This window comes from Stegodyphus dumicola, chromosome 6 (assembly GCF_044657685.1).
Source record: "Stegodyphus dumicola isolate Sdum_Otavi_A_Nest chromosome 6, ASM4465768v1".
In the NCBI taxonomy this organism is placed as follows: Eukaryota; Metazoa; Arthropoda; class Arachnida; order Araneae; family Eresidae; genus Stegodyphus; species Stegodyphus dumicola.
The window spans coordinates 179,352,892-179,378,958 of NC_140773.1; the positions used below are offsets into that span (position 1 = coordinate 179,352,892).

Sequence of the window (26,067 nt, forward strand, 5' to 3'; positions counted from 1 at the left end):
TTAAGGGCAATTTACCCAGAAGGACTATTAATTTCGTTTTGGCATTTTTCGTTGATTCACCTTAAGCGTTGTTTCCCTTTTCAAACTGTTACCATCAAACTTTAGAGCCCTGTTTTATATTTAAAGAAATTAAATAATGAAGAATCTGCGTAAATGAATGTATGTTTTTCTCATTGTGATAAAACAACAGTACCTACAGCAATCAAATTTTGAATATTGAAAGTTTCCATCCGAATATGGGCATCTGGAAACCCAAATTTGAAATTTGCATTTGATTTTATTATCGATTTCATATTCTGTAAAACTTTAACGAATTTTTGGTTAACAAACTCAAGGATTTCAAAGTGAGCAATGGCAACGTTGTACAGGAAAAAAAAAATTATCTCTAGCGCGCGAGACTGTGTATTGGAAATTCTATTTTAAAACATTTTAAAATTATTTTGAGATATTGCTGTTGAACTGAATTTTATGGTTTAAGTGCGAAGAACATGATATTTAACAAATAAAGGTAACACACAAAATGTTAAAAAAACGCTCCTTTGGACGTAATTTAAAATCTGAAACCAATTTTTTTTAATATTTTAAATAATGTGACTCATATTATAAGGTACATTCGCAATGCTTAATTTTGCTTTGCAGAGTACGGCGAAAATTCATCCTTCTACTTATATTGTTTTACAGAATTTCATATACTAAGGACTGATTATTATTATTATTATTATGCTGTCGTATATCTATCTATTGATACTCGTATATTCATTGCCGAAATTTTTTCTTCATAAACCAATATCAGTCAAAGGATGAATTTTTGTTAATTTTAATTTCAAGTCTTCTGTCAGTGCTTTTTTCCCACGCGTTATTTGTTATTCTTCTAACGATGCTTGTTTTCATATTAAGCTGAAACGGTAACATAATGAATAAAGTACATAAATAACTATTATTTATAGTACAGTGAATCTTCATGAGTAGATCTCAAGGCTTTATTTAAAAATAATAATTTGAAAAAAAATTAATTTGAAATTAAAATGGGACTGGAAAATTGCTTATCTGAAGCGAACATTAATCATGTTTTGTTCAAATCCAAAGACAAGGAACTATATTAAGTATAACAGTACTTTAATAACCGAGCTAAGTGGACCTTCAAACCATCCGGATACTCGAAAAATCCAGACAATTACGCTATATTTTTACTAAGTTTTTTTTAACCGCGTTTACTGTAGTACATGCGGAATATTGTTTTCATTTATTGTAATAAAATACAATAAAAGAAATGGAGTCCGCATTGAATAAAATTCAAGAAAGATTATGCAATTAAAAAAACTTTTTCTTGTGAATCGAAGCACAAAAAACACATCTCAAAAAATCATTTTTACTTCACCTAATAAAAAAATAAAATTATTTTTTACTTACGCTAAGAAAATAAACTTGTTATTACTTTTACTAGACTAAATTAACCAAAGGAGTTATTTTTTATATGCATTTAGTCCAAAGGGGCTTGGTCCCTGAAGGACTATTGTTTTCATTTCGCGATTTTGCGATGAATCACTATAAATGTCCGTTCACTTTTCAAACTGTTGCTACCAAATGTTAGAGTCCTGCATTATGTTTGAAGAAATTAAATAATGAAAAATCTGCATAAATGTATGTCTATTTCTCGTATTCTGATAAAACAACGGTACATAGAGCCATCGAATTTTTGAATCAAGTAATCCTCCTACGAATGTGGGTATGTGGAAGATCAAATTTGAAATTTGGAATTTGTTTTATGATCGATTTCATATTTTGTAAAACTTTAACGAATTTTTGAGTAACAAACTCAACGATTTAAAAGCGAGAAATGGCTACACTTTACGGGGTGGGGGGAAAACCTTTTTATCTCCAGCAGGCGGAACTGTGTATCGGAAATCCTGAAGATATGCTCGATATATATAATATATAATACTTTGCGACACTGCTATTGAACTGAATTTTATGGTTTAAGTGAAAAGAACGTGATATTTAATAAATAAATGTAACACACAAAACGTTAAAAAAACGACCCTTTGGACGTAATTTAAAATCTGAAACCTTTCAGATTTTTTGATTTTTTTATTTGCGTAAAATAAAATGCTTGTCTATTACTCCTGAACTCGAAGGTATTATTTATTATTCAGAAACAAAAATAATAACAAAAATTGCTATTTTAGTATACATAATAAACAGCTGCATGTGAAATGCTTAATAAATTTATCATCATAATAGGAAATATAATCCTTTTGTGTTAGTTAAATCAATTTGCTAAAATTTAATTAATTAATAAATAATTTAAAATACTCAAGTAAATTAAAAATAATTTTAAATCTACTTAAACTAGAAAAAAGAGTAGGGTACCTGGAAAACTTGATTTAAGGATATTTGAAAGTCGGATTGTAGAGTCATTAGGATTTTTTTGGAAGCCGGAGTTCGAAAAAATTAAATTATTTTATCTAAAATTTTAATTTCGCTTGTAAAGTCTTTAGGTTATTTCGAATCAGGAGAAATGAGAAAAGAACAACACCTTCCCCGAGAATTGAACACGGACCTCTGGAATTCGCGCCCAGCGTGCAGACCACTACACCACGAAGGCACGCTAAAAAGGCGGAAGAAATACCTTATATACTCCCCCTTTTAAAGGGCGACTGGGGTTTTTAGGGGACTCAGTTCCCAAATTCTGGGTGTGGAGAATCATCATCCACCACTCTTTTAGTTCGGGCGCCACTGTAGAGTCATTAGGACTTTTTTGGAAGCCGAAGTTATGAAAAATGAGCAACGCCCTCGCCGAGAATCGAACCACAGACCTCTGGAATACGCGCCCAGCGTGCAGAGCACTACACTACGAAGGCATGCTAAGAAGGCGGGAGAAATACCTTATAGGAATACTGGAAATGTATTACACATACTACACTGAACTTTAAACGACCGCTTATGGTGAGAAATGATTCTGTAAATGGAATGATTTTAGGAAGGTAATATTCAATACTGATGCTTATTTGTGACCTCTAAAATACTGGGCACTTTTGAGGTGGTTTCATTACCGGAGGTCGTATATTTTCAATTTATATTGCCCTGCATATTAAAAACAGCTAATCTTTAATTATAATGTTTTACGTTTTCCTAACTATTCGATTAATTTTCATTTAAATTTTAAAATCTGGGAAAAATGCTCCTGAAAAATGTACCGGTATGTGTTAGCTTTTTTCTCATTTTTTATGCTACATTTAATGGTGAGCTGTGAAAATTTTCACAAAGGCTCGTAACATATCTTTAAAATAATAATAAAAAGAGCACAGTATCACAAAAATTACTTAAAAATAATAAGTAAATTAAATTAACAAAATTTAATTTGAGGGTATAACGACATCAATTTAAATTTTAAAATAATTCAGCAACTTATTGACGACTTTTAATGGAAAACTAAACAAAGGAATTTTATCTCATTATCTATAAAGTGTTGCCATTCAGCATCTCGTGAAGTTCTAGATTATCTACAACAAATTTGACCGAACTTAAACGAAACCAGACCAGACTTTAATTCTGAGGAAGAAAATGGCTAACACAAGTCAAAATATGATATGACAAGCAAAACGAGCTTTTCTTGTAATAAATAAAAAGCAAGCGAAGAACACAAGGACTTCGCAAATTACAGGTAAATTTAAGGAAAGGCTCGCGAGCCCTCTGAAGCTCAATACTGGCTCAGCTTACATTAGACAGTCACAATGTCTGAGCGAGCTTGCTGTCCTCGATAGATGCCTGATTTAGGTTTATCGGTAATTTAACTGCTGACATTTTTCTTACTTCGCGAATCATCACTTTCCTGCTAACTTCAACTACTGTGAGTTTTTACTATTCGATTTAGTTAATTGCCCTAAGGCCAATTTTTTTAGTTATGGTGCAGTCGCATCTTTAACCCAGAGGCGGCCATGTTATTTTTGCAAAATTAAGAGTTCAAAACTAAGTTCGTAACTTCACAAAGTTCTGATAAGCGTGTGAAATGATCACCAAAAAATTTTGAAATTCAGTCTCTAATTCATATATACACTACTACCTGATACCCGCCCGCGTTGCTCGGCAATCTATTGGAATGTGAACTTAAACTCCTTATACGGACGAAATGTCTTATTTTGAATTGATAATTAATGTAATTTTTTTTAAATTTAAAGTCGGGAAATATAGTGCCAATCAGTGAATCTGTCATATACAAATTTCCACATCACCTATGAAGTACTGTGTATTGGGATGCGTCTCCATTATCTAACGTGGTGGGATCCCCAGTAAGCTTACAGTACGAAAAATTGCCAACATAAAAGTAAGGTTTATATATATATATTTAACTGTTTAAGTTTGATAAAAATAAATTTTATTATCTTTGTTATCAAATTTTTTAATCAATTATCATTACTTGTTCTTGATTTTTTTATGCATGGCAATTTTTATAAATAACAACATTTTTATTTTTCATCACAATAATTTATTTCTCTTAATAATAACTTTTATTTTCTTGAAACTTATGATTAAAATATAAATGTTATTACTAACCTTGTCATTTAAATGTTGTTTATATTCATTGCATAGATGCAAGCTATTTACCAATTTAATAATTTTAAAGGAAAATGCATTCAATGGCAATATTGTATTTCATATCTAGTTTTGGCAACTGTAAAAGAAAATTCTGAACTTGGGTTTGAAAAACCAAATGTATGAGAAACTTTTGCTGTATAACAAAAATCTATTTTGTACAGGATTTACGTAAAATCCGTTCTTAGTGCGCGTCTACATTATGGAATGTGTAGTTATGCAAAATTTCAAGACAATCGGATGTATAGTTTCGAAGATCTCGGGATAAGTCAGTGGTATTTCGCTTATATATATAGATAGATAGATTTACACATTCTTTTAGACATGCAAAATGTTGAAACTTGCGATTTCTTAGTCACGTGACGTAAACTAGCTAATGGGAACGTTTATTTCCGAAATTAAGATAAAAGGTGCTTACAAAAATAAACCATAATTTGAGTATTTCATAATTTTCGGAAATTAGGCATAAATTTATGCTTTCTAAATAACTTTCTTCAATGAGGCATAAATAAAATTGCTTTAATGGTAAATCTGTCTATCCACTTGCGGTTAAATTGTTTGGCTAGGTATTAAATAATGCTATTAATAATGTGGTTTGTGGTTAAACTGAGTAATTGTTAAATCCGTTGGTCTGCGGTTTATTTGCGTCACTTTATTAAATCAGTTGGTCTGAGGTATTTAAAACAAGAGATTTGCACAAAATGTAGCATTTTAAATTGATAAGCGTCTTGATATTTTTGTGGAGATTAACCAATGGCAAATCTTTGATACGGGATAATTAAGATGCAACACTGTCAGTTTTTTCTCTTCGATAGAAGCAGAACATTCAAAAGTAAAGGGAAAAAAGAAGTAATTTCAAGAGAAAAGATGTAAAAAGAAAAAAAAAAAAAAAAAAAAAATCTCGGCACAAACCACTGACGTCTAGAACAAACAGTCTGACGCTTTCTTAGCAATTTGTGACCTTGATTCATCGCACAGGTTTTTTTTTACGTGACTACATTTCATGGTTGAGTCACTGGATCACATTAAACCAACCCTATCATGATGTCCTGATTGATGACATAATTCTTAAGAGCTCCAATACGTCAAAAACGTAAGAAAGTCTTTCGGGAAAACGAATTCAAAGCAAGTGGCTCCTTTCCTCGTATACCACTTGCATCTATCATATTTTTTTCACTACTCAGTGCAATAATTTTTTAAACTTGAGCAGCAGGAAGAAGCAGTAATCTGTGGTGCTAAGGTTAAAAAAAAATAGCGCAGTTTCACATTAATCATTCAGTGACAGCCATGAAGTTTTTTCCCCACAGATAAATCAACAAAGGCGCAACGTATGTTTTATTGCAACCAGTGGAGGTATAATTTAGAAAGCACAAAGTTTCCGAATTCAAGGTATATTTACAAAATCTTTTTAATGGTGTCCAAGGTTACGGCATAGCTAATATTTATTTCCTGGATATATCCGGCTTCCTGATTCTTTATTACGAAGTTGAGCATGCTGAAACAAGTATGTATACATAACAAAAGGCGTTACGTCTGTTATTATGGTAATATGTGTGCACAAACTTAGCATTGCTTAGTAATCTAAATCTCTTTCTTTTTGTATTGAAACACACAATGCGTTCACAAAGTTTAGCAAAAAATTTCAAAACAAATTGAGAAAACTTGGGATATGAAGAATTATACATATTTGCTTTTAAAATCCTCTCACCGTCCAGGGGATGGTCGTCAAAATCCGAAATTCTGGGAAAGCCCAAGAGATATAATCAACGCTTCACAGTGATTACCTCCCACACAAAGTGGATAAAGTGGACATTACTTCTTGGAACGTAAATAATAAACTTACATATTGAACATAAACTTTTTAATCTTCTTTTTTAAACCCACAAGAAGATTAAAATAATCTGAAAGCGGGCAGGGGGGGAGGAGTGAATCCTTTCATGGCAAACACCACCGATGAAAATGACCAGCATTTCTAAGAACATTAATAACTATTTGTGTTAAACATCACATGTCTAAAACGATCAACAATGAAGAAGACTCAAATCACCTGGCATCAGTGTGTCATCTTACGGTTCTCTAATATTATCTTCATATTCCCAAAATGACTATATCCATTTTGCATTTGGATTCTCCTTCGTGATATGCTATTTTAATGTATGGGACCTTTTTTGAAACAGTTATTGTATAGTATAACAGAGAAAAAAATGTTAAACGTATGATACATAGTTTCGAGAGTTCAGAGAATGTTCAGTGCTTCTAAAATTCTAGGTGAATGAATATCCCCCCCCCACACTTTTCTTGAAATGCAATGAAACCTATCGCACCTATAGCGACTATGTCCATTTTGCATTTGGATTCTCCTTCGTGAAATGCTATCTTAATGTATGGGACCTTTTTTGAAACAGTTATTGTATAGTATAACAGAGAAAAAAATTTTAAACGTATGATACATAGTTTCGAGAGTTCAGAGAATGTTCAGTCCTTCTAAAATTCTAGGTGAATGAATATCCCCCCCCCCAACTTTCCTTGAAATGCAATGAAACCTATCGCACCTATAGCCTAGCTTCTAAAAATGACCAGTAGTTATGAAAAAAAAATCAAACATCGTTATTAAATATAATTTAAGACCTTTAGTTAGAAGGTCAAACGTTTTTGGTATAATGGGTGGTTGTCTTTGAAAAAAATCACTCCAATTTCACGGTTAATACGAATGCGAACTTTTACTTACGTCAATGCAATACTACGCTACTGATGACATTCTTGATTTAGTGAAATGTGGTCTTGGATATTTTAACTTTGTAAATGAATACGTTTTAACGCAGGTTTTTGTTTTTCTTAGCTTTAATATATTAATTTATTTCCCCAAAACAAATTCCAAAAGCCCTTTTTGAGATGACCATTGACAATATCAGTGATATAGCCTTCTCTGGATATAGTTATCTTAAATTTGGTCTTCTATGCATGTGATCATCCTAAAGAGACTATATTCATTACTGACATTTATTTATGTTCTTAGAAATACTTGTAACTTTCATAGGCTGTCTTCTTAGGGAGGTATCCGACATCAGAGGCTTAACTGAAGCAGAATTTAACGTTAAATAAATACTCTGTATTCTTTGAACTGGTACGAGTAAAACTCTCAGGTATGTGTGACAGATTTACAAGGGAAAAAAATTAGTTGCGTTTGCAATAACAACTACTACATAAAAAAAGAAAAAAGTGAAGTTGGGTTGTGATTCGAATATAAAATTGCTACATAGATGAAATCGGTTTCACAGTTTTGAAAATGCCTTACCAATAAAGTAGGTTAAATAAACCTTCACCGAAATGTATACACTTAAAAGTCCTTATTTATGTGACAAGAGCAGTTGGAGATGCTCATAATCCAGATTTAAAAGGAAAAGGCTTCGGGCTTCAAATTACTAAATAGCGCATAGTATCCAGTGAGCAGTCACAATGCCATTTGAACAAACGATGACACAATTTTCACGGTGATATGCAATTAGTTATCCATTGAGGTTAGTTCTGGACAGAAAAACATTACTCAAGAGGCGTTAGAATATTTATTAAACTAACAGAAAGATAAAGACATTTATTCATCTTTTGACCGAAAATCAAAGAAAAATGTTACAAGCTTTGTAAGAGAAGACTTATCGATACGTCAGAATAAACCTAATTACTCCCTGACCACTTGTGTTTTTATACTACTTTAAAATATGCAGAACAAAAGAGCATTAGTGATATAAGTATTTTATTATTTTATTCTGAAATGCACAGCAAAACGTTTCGCAATTAATAATTTCTGTAGACGATACCTTTAAGAGTGACAGCATCTTAGCTCAGTAAATAAATATAAATATTGAATGTCACTTATCGAAGATGACCATTGCTTCAGAAAAACAAAATTGTTTAAGACAGTGGGAAATAATGATCCCCCTCGTCACGACCTTTATAAGACGAGCGCTTCTCAAAGTGACTGTATTTTTAAGAGCACTGTAAGCATTTATATTGAGCATCACCCCTCTAAGAAGTCTATGTAACTCTGTGTGGTCGCCTTAGAAAGAGTTTTTAGTACTTTACTTCATGTTCAACATTTAAATATTTTACCATTACATGTTTCGAAAGTAAATATTGCTGCGTTTACACGTCAATCATCTGTTGCTAATAAGACTGTGTCACCCAATCCGTCATTCAGTGCCATCTCAGTAATGCATTAAGTGACTTGCTAGATTAACAATTTTATATTCTAATAAACTGTAAGGATTATGTTAATTTTATTAACAGTTAAATTTTGAGTTAATCTTCCTTTCCTATCGCTTCTTAATTTCAACTTATCACTTCCGGCCAGAACGTAGTTTTAGAATCACGTATGAATGCAAATTGAGGAAGAGCGGTATTTAGTCTTAGTGAGAGAGAACCAGATATTCTGGCCAGCACGCGTCCGCCCTTTTAGGCTCTTAAGCTATTATTATGTTCGGCCGTATTTTAGGCCCTTGATAGCTTCGAGTAATTAGCGTTAAGGGGCCAACTCCGTTAGAATCTTGATAGCTTCGGCTATATCTCTTTAGTTAAAATTAGTTTAGTTTAATTCATAGTGTCTTAAGTTCAAGCACAAGTGCCGGCTTTATTGTACAACTCCAAGACGGAGTTCTGTTACACTTGATTGGAATAATAAAGGGTTATTTCACCCTTCTATCTTGTTGTTTTCTGTGACACGAACTCAAGCGATTATTCGCTTATCAGTTCTTAAGATTCTTCACATTCAACTGTAACTTAATGTACACAGAGAATCTTTACAAAACTTCATGATTTATCATGCTTAAATATACAGTGGGACCTCCGCTGGCGATAATCTCGTTAAATATAACCACTAGAGATGGCAAAAATCGTCCTGGGCTATAGGCGGACTTGCTACAGACAGATATTTACATTATCAAGATATCTACATTTTCCTACATCTTCAGAGACGTGTCTAGTGCTATATAATGCAATATCTTTTTAAGAACGTAAGTAATCATCTATATAGAACATTTTTTCTTAACTATGATTTGCACGAAAGTGAACTGGAAAAATGGATTGTTATCTTACAGAGGGTTCACTAAGTTACGTACATAAAATAGTTACCGCTTTAAAATTATTACAGTATTTACGATGTATCCAGTAAGCCTTCCTAAGACGCCTAAGGTCACCGTTTTGGTTTTCTATGGAGGTAATTGCCTTAAAGAAGTATGTTTTGATATTGACGTTTATTTTTGTTTCAAGAAATACTGATCACTTTCAGAAGAGGTCGGTCGGTAAAAAAGTTTCACTGTACATAATTGCATCCCAAATGTATTTTGAATACTTCTCCTTGAGCTCTTAAGTTTATTATAGTCTTCCTAGATTGCATCGCATTTGCTAATTAAATCCAAACTTAAAATTATCGAAGGTATTATCGATCCAGGTTACTTCGCACAATAGGATTCTAATGGAATCGAATATTTTTTTTTTTTAATTTATTATCCGGTTAGATACCAGTTTCATTGAAATTAAAATCATCAGGTGAAGTTTAAAGTCAGTTGGGAGAAGTTTAAAATAATAAAAGCTATATTTTCTGTATGAATGTTTTCGTACGCAAGTAAGTCGGGAATGAATGCAATCAGCAGATAAAATGTTATTTATTATTTTTTCTTTTTTTTCCTTATTTTTTAATTACTTTTCATGAAGAATTATGCTAATTTAATTACTCTGTTGTTAATTTAATTGCTTCATTTTCATTCCACTTTCAATAGCTGCTTTATGCATAGCATATTTATATTGCAATTACTTTGGTGTCATAAATTCTCACAGCTAGTGTCACTAATGGCGTATTTAACGCAACTCCAATTTTGAGCCATTAAAGTCTTTTGCGACACTTAATGACAATACTTCCTCTAGTTGCTCCAGTAATTTTATTTCGTATAAGAAGCACTAGTAAGAGCAATCAGGTCACATTCATATTAATTTTCTATTTATAGTTTCGTCTTGGGCATTTATAATTGACTTGTGTCATAAAATATACTCAACATAAAGGTAGCGCAGAATCAAATAAGATGGTAAAATAAAATCACAAAAAATAGACTAATTTTTATTTTATTTACTGTCTTTCATAGGAAGAAACCTTAATCCTGCAGTGCAGGACGGGTTTAAAAAAAAATTTGTTCCAATTTTTAGCCCATTTATATATTTCTTTTTATATATAATGTACAATACACATAAGAAAAATTCTGTGATTTTTGAAAAGAATGCTGCTTCGGGCTGTACATTGTTTTGTGGAGTGGCAGGTTCCTCAAAGAAACAATTTCTTAAGCACCAGTTTTAAAATTAATTAATTACGACTACTAAACAAACAATGGGACATTTTTTAATTTAGAGACGAAAAAAAGGAGTTTTTCTACTGTGACAAAGCTATTTTAAGAACTTTAATATTATTGCATTAATATTATTTTTTCAGAACTGTCATAATTTAAAAAAAAATTATAAGAAAAAGACGTTCCCTGCAAATTTTCCATGAAATAGTTCACTATTTTTTATCGTTTTAAGATAAAGTAAAACATACGTAGTCAAAATTTTTAATAATTATTCTGGAGTTAATAGATAAAGATGTAACGTTTTTCAAAGGTGTGCCTGCATGATTTTATTTTAGCAACTCTCTGTTGTCTTGTTATTTGAATAGCATTTTTTAACAAGAGATCATCTTCCGCGTGTTGTGATATTTATTTTTTAGGTACACATTGGATGTTAAAACATTCTCAAGTAGATTTTTTGGTGAGAACGACAGTATAAACTGGCTGTTGCAATCAGTGATTTATGAGAAATCGTTCTGTCTCTGGCACCAAATGACTGTGAGGTATGTTTTCTTGAGGGTATCATTCTAAGCTAATTTAATAATTTCTTTCTTTCCTTTCCATGAAAATAATCCTCTTTTGATGAAGTCTGAAAAAATTTCGTATAAAGAACTCGCTTTTCAAGCTCTCATTAAAGCATTCTTGATATTGATGAGTAGGGGTGTAAACGTAGAATGCTTCAAGAAGTTTTGATAGTCTTCTTCATATGACATAGCCTCATATTCGTTTCAGATCTTTACCTTTTGTTTAACTGTCCACTTACCATCTTGACAAACACAAAAAAATGTTTTTGTTTTAGTAATGAAAAATCAAAACAAATTGTAAATTCAAAGCTGTGTTTACAAATCAAGCTCTGTTTACCTTTAAATAATATTAAACTAAAATATTCAACAATTTTGCAGGTCTGGATCATTTTATTGAGTTGGATTGTTTCTAGAATTATGGACTAGAACTGGATCATTTCATTGGACAGAAAAGCATAAGAAATAACACAAAAGAGATTAGATGCACAAAAGCATCGAATTTTTAAAGTGGAATACAAATTCTATTTTACATGCAATAAAAAGACTAATTTAATAATTTCTTTACAGGTGCTGGCATGTTCCTTCGATAAATTTTGCGTACACCTGGGGACAGTCATATCATGGGTCTAACCCCATGACACTCTGTTAGACTCAAGTTCGAATCCAGGATAAGATACTGGCTTTCCCAATTTCAACCCATTCTTAGAAATAAAGCAGTTAGAGTTTGTCGATACAAAACTCGTTTCGAAAGGTTGATGATGAGGGAAGTAAAATCATACTCTTGTCACAGTTCTTCCGAGAGTACCCGCGCTCAACAGCAGTCGAACGGTAAAGTCGCCGAACACTGGAAGTTTAGTCCGGAGTTCGAATGCCGGCGAATAGGCTTCTTGCATGAACGTTTTCATGTTTTTCCTCATCTATAACGTGCGTATCAGTCAGTTTCCCTTATAAAGTACTCTATGAATAAGGCATCCCTGCTCTTAGGCAGATAGCCCTTCGGCGCTTTGCCATAAACAAATAAAACGAAACCAAAGCCAAAAGCACCCGGAGAATAGATTCTCAGATTTCAGCTTCAGGGTATTTTTTGTCAAAACTAGAATGTCATATAATCCGCGTGTTTGTTTGTACTTCTCAGGTGCTTTGCCTAAATAAAATAATCCAGTGAAACCTTGTAAGAAAAATTGAATAATAATGAAACAAATATTGAAGTCTGAAAATTTCGGAAAGCGATGAAAGAATTTACCATTAAAATGTTTCTTAAATTTAAATTTATATATTTTTGGGTGTGTTGTGAAATAATAATTATAACTAAGCAGGCAAAAGGAAAACTAAGCAAAATAAATGAGAAGGATGGGAAGAAATTATATTGAAATTGTAAAAATTATAAAAATTAAACTGGTGGAAAAAATATGGCAAAAATAAACGTACTTTTAAATATAAGAACATTTTTTTTCCATTGTATATTTTATTGACGAGAACTTATTTATTGACCTAAATTAATAAATTAAGCCCTATATTGTTATGAAATGTACAGGCGCGGTAAGATGGCTTTCGCTCAAAACAGGTTTAGGGTTTCCATAAAATGGCAAAGGAAGGCATGGTTGCCACATTTGGCGAGAAATCGCCCATTTCGCGACAAAATTGGCGATATGCCATAGACGGTTAGAGAACCCTCTGGAACGAATTCTTACCGGTTTAGCCCAGAGTGTTCTCGAACACAAGCCGAAACCTATATAAACCCTGCTGGTCCGCAGTGAATGTGTGCCTCGTCTAGCGAGCCAAGTTGAGTCAGTGAGTGAGTGTGCCTCGAGAGTGCGAGATCGAGTTGACAGCCGGGCAGCGAGTGCCGAGGGGGTCGTCGAGTTCATTGAAGGAGTCTCTTAGTGTATCGCGGTTAGTGCCTCGTTGAGAGAGTGTGCTGAGTTCCGGGAACGACTGAACCGAAGAGTCGGGAGCTGTGCTCTGTGTGTCGTCAAGTGCATCGCGAATTGTAGCGTGGAGAGTTTCGAGAGTACGTGGAGTTCCGAGAGTGCATCGCGAATTGTAGCGTGGAGAGTCTAGAGAGTACGCGGAGTTCCGAGAATGACCGAGCAGAATCGGGAGCTGTACTTTGGTGCTTTGCCGTGAAGCTGTCTTCACCGTTATAGCCTGATAGTGTGAAGGCTGTGTCGCTGATTGTGTCAGCGTGTTTATAGTAGTTCTTCGACGACTGTAACGTGATCTTGGAGCTGTCCTGATTAATATTGGCTAAATAAAGTGTTTTTCGATATTTCATCAAGTAGTGTCGTCATTATTCACTCCAAATCCATACAAACCTCGTACGAACGTGAAGGAAGAAAATAACGCAACAACTGGTGTCAGAAAAGAAAAACGCAACAATATTAATATTATTACGAATTTGGTACATATGTAAATAATTTTAGTAAAACTTTATACGAAATTGCAGGTTTTTTTTTTTTTCCCTTGTGCTTTGCATAATGTAATAAGAAACGCTTGAAACAAACGAAGTTCTGTGGGAAAATAAGATTACAGGAGGCAATTCTGTTTAACAGTGTGTATCTATCTCGCTAAATTGGCGAGAAATCGGCAAACTTCTTGACCATTTGGTGACATTTTGTTTCAGTCCCTGTGTCACTATAATTGGTACTTAATTGAATAACTGTAATTTATCACTATGCGTAACTGTAACCGTATTCGGCGCCTAGATGTAACTTTAAACGTACATGCCTTCCAGTAATTTCGAGAAATGGAAGGTACCAGAGATTTCTCGACGGCAGGGAGAAAACTATATAAGATCAGAGAGCATCAATTTCTTACTTGTTTAGTTCAGCGTGAATTCAGAGTATTGAAAGACCTCCGTAAGAGTTAAAGAATATAAACCTTTTTAGATGCGCTTTGCATTACGCTGTGTTTAAAGTTCTGCATTTGATGCGTAACTATTGATTGTACTCAGAAGTGACACTCAGAAGAGCTGTACGAGCATCTTTGTGGAAAATTCCATAATTGTTTCCAGAAAAGAAAGTTGAAGAAAAAGAATCTTTGTGGAAAGTTTTTCTTTTGAGTAAAAGTAAATTTTATCAAGCTGTTATCGGTTCAGTGTGCATTCACTCTATTACGAACCCGTACGCACTCAACAATCTAATTTATAGCTTTTCTGTAGCATTTGTTTAAAATCAAATTTAAAATCAAAACTATATCATTTAACATTTGTATAAAAATTGTCATGCATAGCTTTCTTTGTAGAGGATTTTGTCTTTGTGTAGGAACTTTTATTTTCGGAGGCGCTAAAAAACGTTTGAACATTTATTTATTTAGTATATTGGTTAATTTTAAGTGTACGAAAAAAAAAAAAAACTGCAGAAAAACAGCTACTATCGTAAGGAAGGAGGAAAAAAAAAGAAAATAAAGTATATAGAGAATCTTGCAACCTTGTATGTCGCTAAACTTTTTAGTTTACATTTGATTTTAATTTTAATTTTAAACTATAGTATGCACGAAAAGTAGAATCTGTTTATTACCCTGTCCCTACCTTACGTCCCTACCTTTCGTCGATACAGGTACTGGAAAATTATTTTATTTATGATATTCGCAGTATATAATAATTAGAGTGGAAAAATGTGTTTGTCAACGAGTTAACTTTTTTTTTCACTTCAGCGGCTGTAGAAGAAGGTTTTGTATTTAAATCGAAACTATACTGCAAATTTATGAATATTTCGCTAAGTCTTTTTGCTTTAACCCCTCCAGTAATCTATTTCGAGTATTATTTTAGCTCAAAGAAATTCAGATGAAACGGCTTTTTCAATGATTCGTTTTACTATGCTAATGATCAACTCCCATTTAAAATATCAAAGGAAAGCGTCAATTCACCCAATATATCGTTATTTGGCAGAAATTCGTTAACTATTATTTAAACTTAGATTTGAATAATTGTGTAAAAGTTGTCTATGCATGTCTAGGAAGACTGACATGGTCTGTAGATTCTTGCATACAGGTTTTCTTAAAAACAAATATCAATCTTAGGTTTATTTTTTCCCTAATTTTGAAAAATATTTTCTTGTTAGTATAAGTAATGCACTTTTTTATTTCGTGAAGAAATGTTTTCTTTCGTTTAATCAACTAGCATAATCTGTATTAGCATAACCTGTACATTAAAAAAACTGTTGTCTTGGAAAGTAAAGGATATTTATTTAGAATGGGATTAACATTACTAATGTAAAATGTTTAGAATGGGATTAACATTACTAATGTAACTTTACTTAATTTTTAAGTAAAGCTTAATTTACTAAGAAAAATTAAGTCCTGTACCGCTAAAAACTAGCACATCAGGCATGAAAGCAAGATCAGAAGCCATTATACTAATAATAATACATAGTTTCAGCGTACACACACAAAATAAAAGAATAAATTTACAAATAAGAAAAATGCATAACATAAACAAGCAAACTCTGCAAAACACACTCTGCAAAACGGTGTACAGCAAAACAAAATGTAGGGTTACTGTTCTTTCTGGAAACTAAAGTTTAACATCCTATAAGTATAGATCCTACACTAGACTTAATAACGAATTACGTCTACTCAACCGTCTAAACAAACAGAAAAGAAGATTTAAAATGATCTTTTTTATTTAATCCAAACTGAACATTGACACCTCACATTATTGAGTGATACAGACAATAATCCATCATTTGTGGCTATTTAAATTAAGGAATAACAGACAATTAAATTCAAATACTTTTAATGTAATAAAACTACACATTCACTAGACAAAGCTGTCTCAGTTATTTTACCGGTGTATAAGTTTAAAGCCGGAATATCACTTTTAAACAAAACTGGCTTATGATATTGGCAGCAGACATGATTGTCAGAAGCTGTCTCCTTCTAAGATTCAAAACCCTTAGTCAGTCAGCCTATACAGTCAAAGCCAATTTGCAATCTGGCGAGGAGTGCAAAAGGAAGAAATTATATGGAAGATCAATCATAACAATTGGTTAATTAATATAAGATGCGTTAGAAAAGTTAGGAGTAAATATTCTTGATCATTACATGTATTTAATAATATCATCTGCCTGAGAAATGAACTCCAGTAATATATTTATACAAGTACGCTATTTGGAGTTGTAAATAATAGTTTATTGTTATTAGAAGAGAATTTACTGAAGAACAGTTTTATATATAGCAGTGTCATTGGACATTCCCCAAATATAATGATTTATATCTGTCTCTTCCTTTAGTGTTCCACATTTACATTGTACATTCAGTTTGAAGAAACGATATCGTGGAAACTTTACATGTTCTATATCAGCCTGAAGATAAAAGATAAAATTGGAAGCGATAAAAAGTTTACCATGTTTTTTAAAAAAGAGCAAGTACGATGTCGAATAATGATGTAATTCAAACGTAATTTGCTTCTCAGATATGTTTGCTGACTACTATTGCTGCATTTTTCACTGTTGCGATATTCATTTCAACATATGTTATTCCTATCATGAAACATGTTCTTTCTCAATGAAGACTGACTAAATGACATTAAAAAAAAGGCTATTTGTTCCACGCCTTTAATAAATACAATTTTAAGCAATTAGTTAGAAAATTGGTCAAAGCGTCTGATGTACCAACCCCACAGGCTGTTGTTATATTTACAGCATGCACAATGGAAAACAATTTCTTTCTTAGTTTTTCTGGCTGCAAATCTTTTCATTTCTTTTTCAGGTCATCCGAAGCCCTGGGGCTGCGGGACGAGAACTTTTGTTCTTTGAAGTCGAGAGAGAAGGTAGGAATTATACTTCCTAAGACTTTGCTTGGCTTTCACCGCTACCAAGCAACAACAAAAGATGTTGATGCAATGATACAAGTTCGAATTAATGCTATGGGAGGAGCTGCGAAGAGTGCTAGAAAATTTATCCCTTTGGGCATATAATTTGGAAAAGGAAGGTCTTTCGAAAACGTTCAAGACATTAACTACCTTCTCGCGGGATTTATGTTTTAAAAAAAATGTGCAATAAATAAGCTGCTATAGACCTGAAATTGCTAATGCACTTTTAACGTACTATTTTGTGTGAATGGTTCAAAAATTACGAAAGAGTTTGGCCCTAATTCAAGTGTACCAAATTACATACTTTTATTGAATTCATGTAGGCCGAAAAAGTCGGTATTTATTTTGACTGAAATGGAATTTATGCCTTTTTAAAAGCATTAAAAGAGTGAAATATTACATTTTTGTTTATAACTCATTAGCAACAGTGCTTTAAATCAGCCAGAGCTTAGCTCTAGTAATTTTCAGCTTTTGACCAGCTGGTCTTCACTAAAGTTCAAATGAGATGAGCTCCGGTACTTTTTTTTTTTTTAATTTTTTTAATGAAATGTTTTAATTAGAAGCGTACCATATGGTCTTCAAATTAATTTTCTTTTATATTTTGTCTTAAAATTATCAGTGCACTCAATTGTTTCATACCAACTAACCACCTCTGACCATTTTTTTCTGAGAATATAAATATTAATATTAAATATTATTCTATAAGACGGTGGTTGCCTTAAAGAAGGTTTATCGTAATCACAATTCCATTTGCTTTAATTTAATTTAATTTTTATGATTTTAATTTTTATGTATTATCAGCCATTTTGTTTGTTTATTTATTGTTGTTTATAAATTCATTAATTAGTATATTAGCGTTTACTACTCTACCATTTATTTATTACATTTAATTTGCATTTTATTTTACTTCAATTACTCATTATTTATTGTTTTGATTATTTTTGAATATTTTTTTTTCACATAACTGACGCAGGGTTCTGGCACTTTTATTTTTAAAAATTAAGTCTTATTATAGCAGTTTGAGTTGAATAACAATGAAGATTTATGCTAGAAAAAAAAAAAAGACATTTTCGACGCGAAAATAATTGCCTTAAAGTTTTATTTATCTATTACATAAGAAACTGCGGCAAGGAAGAAGGAAATTGAAATTTAAACATTTATTCTGAACCTGATTTATTTTTACCGTGCTTTAGCACATGACATTTATTGTATTACCTAAAACTGAATTCATACATTGAAACCTCTCAAGGCGTCCACTTCCATAAATTATCATCTATGAAGGTGACCAATAATATAAATAAACTTCGGTTGAACGTCAACTCTCTAAAAATGACCGAATTCATCTTAGCGAACTTTCATTGTAATTCTGAAAACTGGTGCGTAAAGGTGCACATGCAAAATTTGCGTAATAAATCAGATGCCTTTATGGAGAAGCGTATTAAAGTTTATTTTATAGCTAGAGAGAAAATTGATAATCAAATTAGAGACAGACCACATTTTACAGCACTAATTTACATTCTCTGCATTTGGTACTCTTCCTTATTCCATTTAACGTGTTATTACAAAATAATGAAAACTAGATCACTATGGGCTTACAAAAAAGTTTAAAATGGTTAGAAAAGTATGTCATCTGCTACAGTCATAGATAAAAAGTGCATTTCATTACAACGTATCGATTTCATGTTCATTTCTCGGAAAATGAAATGAATTCAGCTGCTCTGCAGTATGCAATGAATGAACTTCTGACAGAGAAGTTAGCCTTATAGGGAGAATCTCTTGCCTGGAAAGATAATACTCTGAATCGGTGCAACCAGTACTAGTCTTCATCAGACTGACAGAAACAGGTCTTAGTGTGAAGAATGAAACACGTGTTAGTTTGGGAGGGGGGAAGAGGTAATTTTTTTTTTTATGCTATTGTGCAAAAGAGGATCAAAAGCGTGATATGTTTCTAAAGTAATTGCAGCAGATGTTAAAAAACAAAGCGTTATAATTTCTTAAAACTTCTTTCTGGAGCTCTCGGAAAGAGTAAAATGTGAACATTTTCATAACAATGCCTATGGCCAGTTTTAATAGGTAATTTTCGAACACTAATCGAGGACAAAATAATAAATAAATAAAAGAAAGAAAAAGTCTTACACGTCAATTTTTTATTTCAAAGAGTTACAAGTTCAAAATTATTATTTCATCAACGTACAACAAGAGCTAATAAATTAGCTAGGCACTCTAAAGCCATTACATTCTAAAAAAAATTGTTTTTAAACAGTGGGCGTTTTTTAATTAAATAATGAATATGTAAATGCATTTATTATTCTTTCTTATTACATTATCTTCTTTTAAGATATCTTTTTCTCCCTTCATTTTTTTTCCAGCTATATGCAAATAGATTATATAAAATGCAATTACAGTGAATTCTCTCGAAGTGACCATTTCTTAAATTGACCAGTATTTCAGAAAGTACAAATAAACTTAGCAATAAACATCACCTTTTTAAGAAGACCACTCGTTCAGAAGAATAAAATTATTTGGGAAAACGGACCGTCCTCTTACAGAGAGTTTAGTGTATATCCAAAGGAGTTAGGCAAGCTCTGTTCCAAATTAGGACAAAAACCTTCCTTTGACGATCATCAACGGTTCTAGCTGACATCGGTCTTCTGTAAAGATAATTTTTCTTGGTGATGTTCCATGCCGAGTTCCATTTATGTTTTAAGAAATAATGGTAACTTTTACCGGTGGCCATCTACGGAAGGTGAGCGTTGTGGGGCCATCTATGGAAGGTAAGCCAGTGTATTACATTTTACATGATATCTACTCGTAGTGATCATTTTTCTGACAATTTTCGTTTTCCTTTGCTCACTGACTGAATTTGTCGCACCATTCAGCAAGACCATTTTCTGATTTACAACAAACTTCCAAATATTCATATCAGTTGATTTCTTTTTAAGTGTCCCAACAATACTCATTATGCAAAATATAGCAAATATATTCAATGAGGTGTGCAGAATTTAGGAAGCTTTTAACCCATTAACCGCCAAAACTACAAGGAATGTTTCTTTTCTCATGAAAATAATACCAAATATTAAATTTACATTGAAAATAAAAAAAAAAAATGCTCTTACCTGTGGAAAAAGCGAGTGTTGCGTTCGCGCAACGTCAGCGGAATAAGACTACGGATGTTTAGTGAGTAGGATTGTTCTCGTGTTTTTTTTTTTTTTTTTTTTTTTTTTTTTTTTGAGTGGAGCGCAGGTTTACTTTTTAGCTGTATAACGTTTTATAAACCTACAAATCACTTTACTTGTAATTAATTTAATATTAAAATATACATTGTATTTCTTTTACAAATACAGATTATTTCATTTGAAAGTTTCAAGCATGAAAACCTTAATTACAATCATGATGTAAAGCTACATTACATACTTTGCATCTATAAACAATCTGGCTATGGTACTCTTTACAACAAAGTCTTTCGTTATCAACGGACTTTACGATAAAATGTCTACCATCTCCATGTAATGGTTTTTGAATGCTGAATTTACTAGGTCTTCCTGTTGCTGATCTATTTCTGGCTAATTCTACACTCTCAATAGGAGTTTGCAAAAGGAATAATGCATTCTCGCGTCTGAAATCTAAAACAGACTTTATATTTCCAGTACTAAAAAGTGGTGATATTTAGTAAGTTTAGATACGGTCTCACCTCATATAATTTATCAGTATTGTCAATTTGACTATTGTCAAATGCAAATTCTGCTTCATATTCCTGTACTGCAAATGTGATATCAATTCTTGTACAACAGGAACAGAAATGTCCTTATCAAAAGACCAATACATTTTTTTCTTGAGGTAAAGAATGATATCCTGTAAGTAATAATATTCCAATAAAGCTTCTCATTTAGGCTTCAGATGCAATATATTCTGGGCATTTTTTTCCCTGAGCGTATATATTTGTCTGTTCAACGAGAAGAAAGTAAATGTCTAAACCAAAAGAAAATCGAAAATCTGTGCACATGTTTTACCTTGGTTTTGTCTTTTATAATTTCTCTCCTATCTCTTTCTTCCTGTTCTTCCTGAGACATAACTAACAGTTCCTTTTTTATCCACTTCAAGATTTCAGTCTTCTGCTTTTTAAACTTTTTAGTATGACTATAACTGCTTTTAGAAGGCTGAAACTTACTTCTTACGTGAATTTCAACTTCCCCAGCAGTATCATTTGGTAAAATATCATTATCATTATTTAAAACATTGCCATTCCTTTCTTCTTCGTCACTAACCTCTGCAATTTCTGGGGGAACAACAACAATATCACTTTCATTCTGGTCATTATTAACATTATCATCACCTGTTTCTTCATCAAAAAATCTTTGAAGGGCTTCTTCTAACGTAAGATACCTCGTTCTAGGCATTTTTAAACAACCAGAACATGAACTAGAACATCGAAAGGAACGAGTGAAGAAGGAGATTGACTACCCGTTTCCTGCTGACATTGCGTCAAAGCAACACCTGTTTTCCCTTCCTTCCCAACACAAATATAAACATCTGACTGAAGTAATGTTCTGATAAACGGTGACCTTGACTAAAAATACATCACTCATAAAGACGGCGATTCTTTCGTTAAATGTTTTCAGCAAAAATACCGGTCGAAAATTTTGCTTAAATTTTGCTTAAAGTGTGAGATTTATCATTATAAACAAAATTATTGTTGAAGGCAAATATTTTTTACAGAAATAATCTTCATAATATTCCCTACACAAAATCATCTGCTGGTATAAAATATCTTAGGTAGTTATATTTATATGCGCATTTATTTTGACCGTTGCGTCAACGCAACACCAGCGGCTAATGGGTTAAAATCTTTTCCTTTGGGAACATAAACTTTTAAAAGGACTCTTGAAGAATTATGTTCTATCCTTGTGAAACAAAACAGAAATCAGAAAAAGAGTATATAAGACCGTTTTATTCAAACATAAAATTAACAATGACCTAACCTGGGCTACAAGAAGCGACTCACTTTTGGCTTATCAGAATAACGTAACAAATACTAATTTCAAGGTGTGGTAGATCAGCCTAAAAGGCTCACAGAATACTTAAACACGCAAGAAGCGCTCTAGTTTGTAGTAAACCGGCGAAACAAGCGTAATGGCTAACACTCAGACAAGCTAACACTCAACACCGCTAACATAAGTCGCTAATACCTAGAGCAAAACGTGGCTTGGAACAGGCAGACACGCTCTAAAAATAACTTCCGAAACTCTTGCTTAAATAGCACTTCATTCTACCTTAATCTGAATAAACTTTAGTTATCTCATTTACATTCTGGCATAAATAGCGTGGGTGAAAAGAGAGTAATAGAAAAGGCTTTTGAACTTAAAATGAACTATTAGTTCAAAATAAATAGATAAACTTCACAAGCTTAACGACAGCCATCCAGGATTCTAGATTAATTAGGTTTTCTCAGGAGGTGATTGCCTTGCAGAAGTAATGTTCAATAGAGATGTTAACTTAGGTTTTGAGAAACCCCAATTTCTTTCAGATGGGGTTCTTTAGGCAAGACGCATTTCCAAAACTTTTTTTTTTCTTCCTTTAAATATATCCGTGCTTCTAATTTTGCAGATTTATCAAATTTTTGCCGAACATTTACTCTATTCAGAAATTTTATATTCAGTTTCTCACATCTGTATATTGCATCTACACATACCTGTCAGTTATTATCAAAAGATAATCTAAGAGGATATTTTTTCATTAGCAATTTCCTGAAATATTAGAGATTTCTAACGCTGGGAAACGCCTCTCAACTTTTAAAGCTGAATATTAAAGGAAGAAAACAAGGTTGGAAAAGATTAAGAAATTCATTGACAATGATCATAAGCCTTTCATCATAAAAATGATTAGCCAGTCTTGTCGCTGATGACTTCTAGCCTTGAGATATGACTACCATGTACTTATTTAAATTCATTTGCATCGTTATTTTTATGCTGATGGGTAGAAAAGTGAGCTTAAATTTCTGGCCTTCGGAGTTTTGGGTTTGAAATTAGTTTCCTCGAGAATTTGGTATTCAAATTGTACACGGCGAGATTCTTGAGCAGTGTGAGAACATACATAATGTATTTAGCCTGATTATATGCAAATGTTTGCATTTCCCAAACTGTGGCCCTTTTCTTCTTTTAAAATATTCGTGTTTTAATTTTATTTAACACCTGCGAGTCGTTATGTCGTAGTTTCCTTGAGTATTTAAGTATTTCTTTTATTATTTTCCTTTTTGAATGTGGGCATACTTTCAGATTAAGTTTCATGTTAAAGAGACTCTGAATCTTTTGGCTTAATTGGTCTTTCAAGTCATAAGAAAATATTTTATTTTATAACAGATTTCATTTTTGTTTTGCTTTACATTAACCAATTATATTTCTTTCACTCACAGAATCAGCATAAAATTATTGCATGATGTTTGAGTTTTGTGAATTTCATTGTATGTTTATAGTGAATGCTATATGGTTACACTTGATCTGGTAATTTTTAGTCTATCGACTTTAACGAATTATCGGTGTTTCTGAGATCCATGATATAGTCCCGAGTGGGTTAATTAACCTTTATATTTAAACAGAATTTAGAACATTCTATTGCACTACAATATAACCACAACTAGTGGTGATGGAAATAAATAGAAAAGTTCAATTTTACATAAAAATTGAATAGAGGGAATTTAGTATGTAAAAAATCACTTATTGTATTCAAATTTAGCAATTACGTAAAGTTGGTTTTAATTAACATAGTAACACAACAACAATCTTCCCTTCATTTCTACTGTTTCGTTTACTCCGTCAGACTATGTAAATTAAGAGAGTTTTAATAGATAATTAACCTAAGAGATTCTTATGTTTAGAAAATTTTTATCTCGATCGAAAAATGTTCGATTCGATTAGAAATACTCTATAAAATCAAAGACGTAAAATATTTCTCTTCGATATTTGATTGTATATCTTTAATTTAGCATGATCAACCGTATAAAATCATAAGCTACGTATTCATAAAATACGAATCAACAATTATTAAAGAAGCCTCAGTTTCATAGAAACAGAAGAAAAAACTGGTAGGTTTTTAGAAAAAAGATGAAATTGGTATCTATTTTTCCAATTCATAAACTTCGAGGTCAGATATACCATAATGGGTTTCAGTATCATAGAACTATACGTAGATGTACTAGCAATTATTTTCCATAGAAATTATCAAGCTAAGAAAACATTCCTTAGCTGGCTGTAGTCTAAATTTGATATGAGGAAATGCCACTACGACAAAGTTGAACATGTGAATATTTTTTAGAATTATAGATAGGATCTATAGTTCATTGTATTTTCTACAACTAGATGACATGCGCTTATGTTCGTTTCAAAACAAGCTTAAAAACGCTACTCGAATATGCAATAGAAATCATGAACAAACTCTGTTAAAGATTTTGCTCATGATCGTAATTACAAATCGGTTATTGAAAAACATGGCGTCAAATGATAAATCATTGCAATAGATTGAATATAACAGCATTTTGGAAAAAAAAATTACTAATGTTATCTGCATGCAATTTAATATGGCAAGAAACAGAAAAGGTAGTCTGGTAATCAAAAACTGTAACTGTACATAAAAATCATTAACTTAACAGAGGAATTACGTCTGTTTACTTCCTTGTACAAGTAAAGGAAGTATTGTATTGTAATCGCGAAAAATTTCGGGTATCATATTTCAGCGAAAATATCGATTTTGACTGCAATCATCCATTTGAATAATGGTTTTGCGTGACATCTGTACATACGGATAGAATAAAGGACTCTTTTTCCCAAAACGAATTGAAAAATGGATTTAAAATGGATTCGGAAGAGATTCTATACATATGTCCGTATTATCACGCATAACTCAAAAACAAGTAGCCTCAGAACGTTGAAATATTTTATAGGGTACTGCTATAACATGTAGTTGTGCACCTCCCTTTTGCAATTGGCTGCACCAAAAGTATATATATATATATAAGTAGCTAGACAACATGAATTAGAGAGACCTTACTAGTCAAGAATTTTGCGCATTGAGCTGCAAATTTTTTTAATTTTATAAGTAAGAGGAATGTTTAAAACTAATGCTAAAAAATACATTTGACACTATAATTCCTTAGCAAAAATGTAAAATCATCCAACAACTAGAAACAATAATAAAGTAGTAATAATAAAGCTATCTCGTAAAAACTAAATGTTAAAATTACAAATCGAGATGACTTCAAAGATAAAAAGGTTGAGAAAAAATTCATAAATTTTAACGCACAAATAATTTTAAAAGGACCTTGTAAAAATTAAATATATTACAAATATACAGTAAATATGTACATAAAATTGCAATAAATGGTAAATAGCTCAACTCGAGGTTTGAACCGGATTTATCAAAGGAAAAGCAGCTCAAAACTCGAATGAAGTTAATACCTATAGCGCGTTTCGTCAAACTATAACTATGACTTTTGACAAATGGTAAACCTACCTAAAATGCACACTTTTTCATAACTACATGAAGTTTCAAAATCAACTTTTTAAACAAGTCAGAGGATTGCCAATGGGCTTACATTCCAGCTCCTCGATCTGTAATATCTTTTTATTTATCAAAGAATTTAACTTCCAAAAAAATCTACAACCACAAGAGTTAAATTACTACAAACACACCTACAGATATATTGATGACCTTATTACAATTAATAATTTTGGTAAAATTGAACACTCCGAGATTTATCCAAATTGTCTTACACTTAATAAAA

The 26,067-nt window shown here is 32.1% G+C and overlaps 1 protein-coding gene across 12 annotated transcripts in view; it reads left to right on the forward strand.

Moving 5' to 3' along the window:
* The window catches only part of LOC118198596 (uncharacterized), a 385,056-nt gene that overhangs the window by 344,441 nt on the left and 14,548 nt on the right, over window positions 1-26,067 (forward strand). For 4 of the 12 annotated variants that reach the window (XM_085819213.1, XM_085819210.1, XM_085819209.1 and 1 more), the window contains 2 exons: window positions 11,339-11,461; window positions 17,192-17,252. The exons of 4 other annotated variants lie outside the window; for them this stretch is intronic. In XM_085819213.1, coding sequence (XP_085675339.1) covers window positions 11,339-11,461; window positions 17,192-17,252 — 184 coding nt within the window. The remainder of the gene's footprint in view (window positions 1-11,338; window positions 11,462-17,191; window positions 17,253-26,067) is intronic. 4 more of the 12 variants (XR_015041770.1, XR_015041774.1, XM_085819214.1 and 1 more) reach the window with 1 other exon arrangement.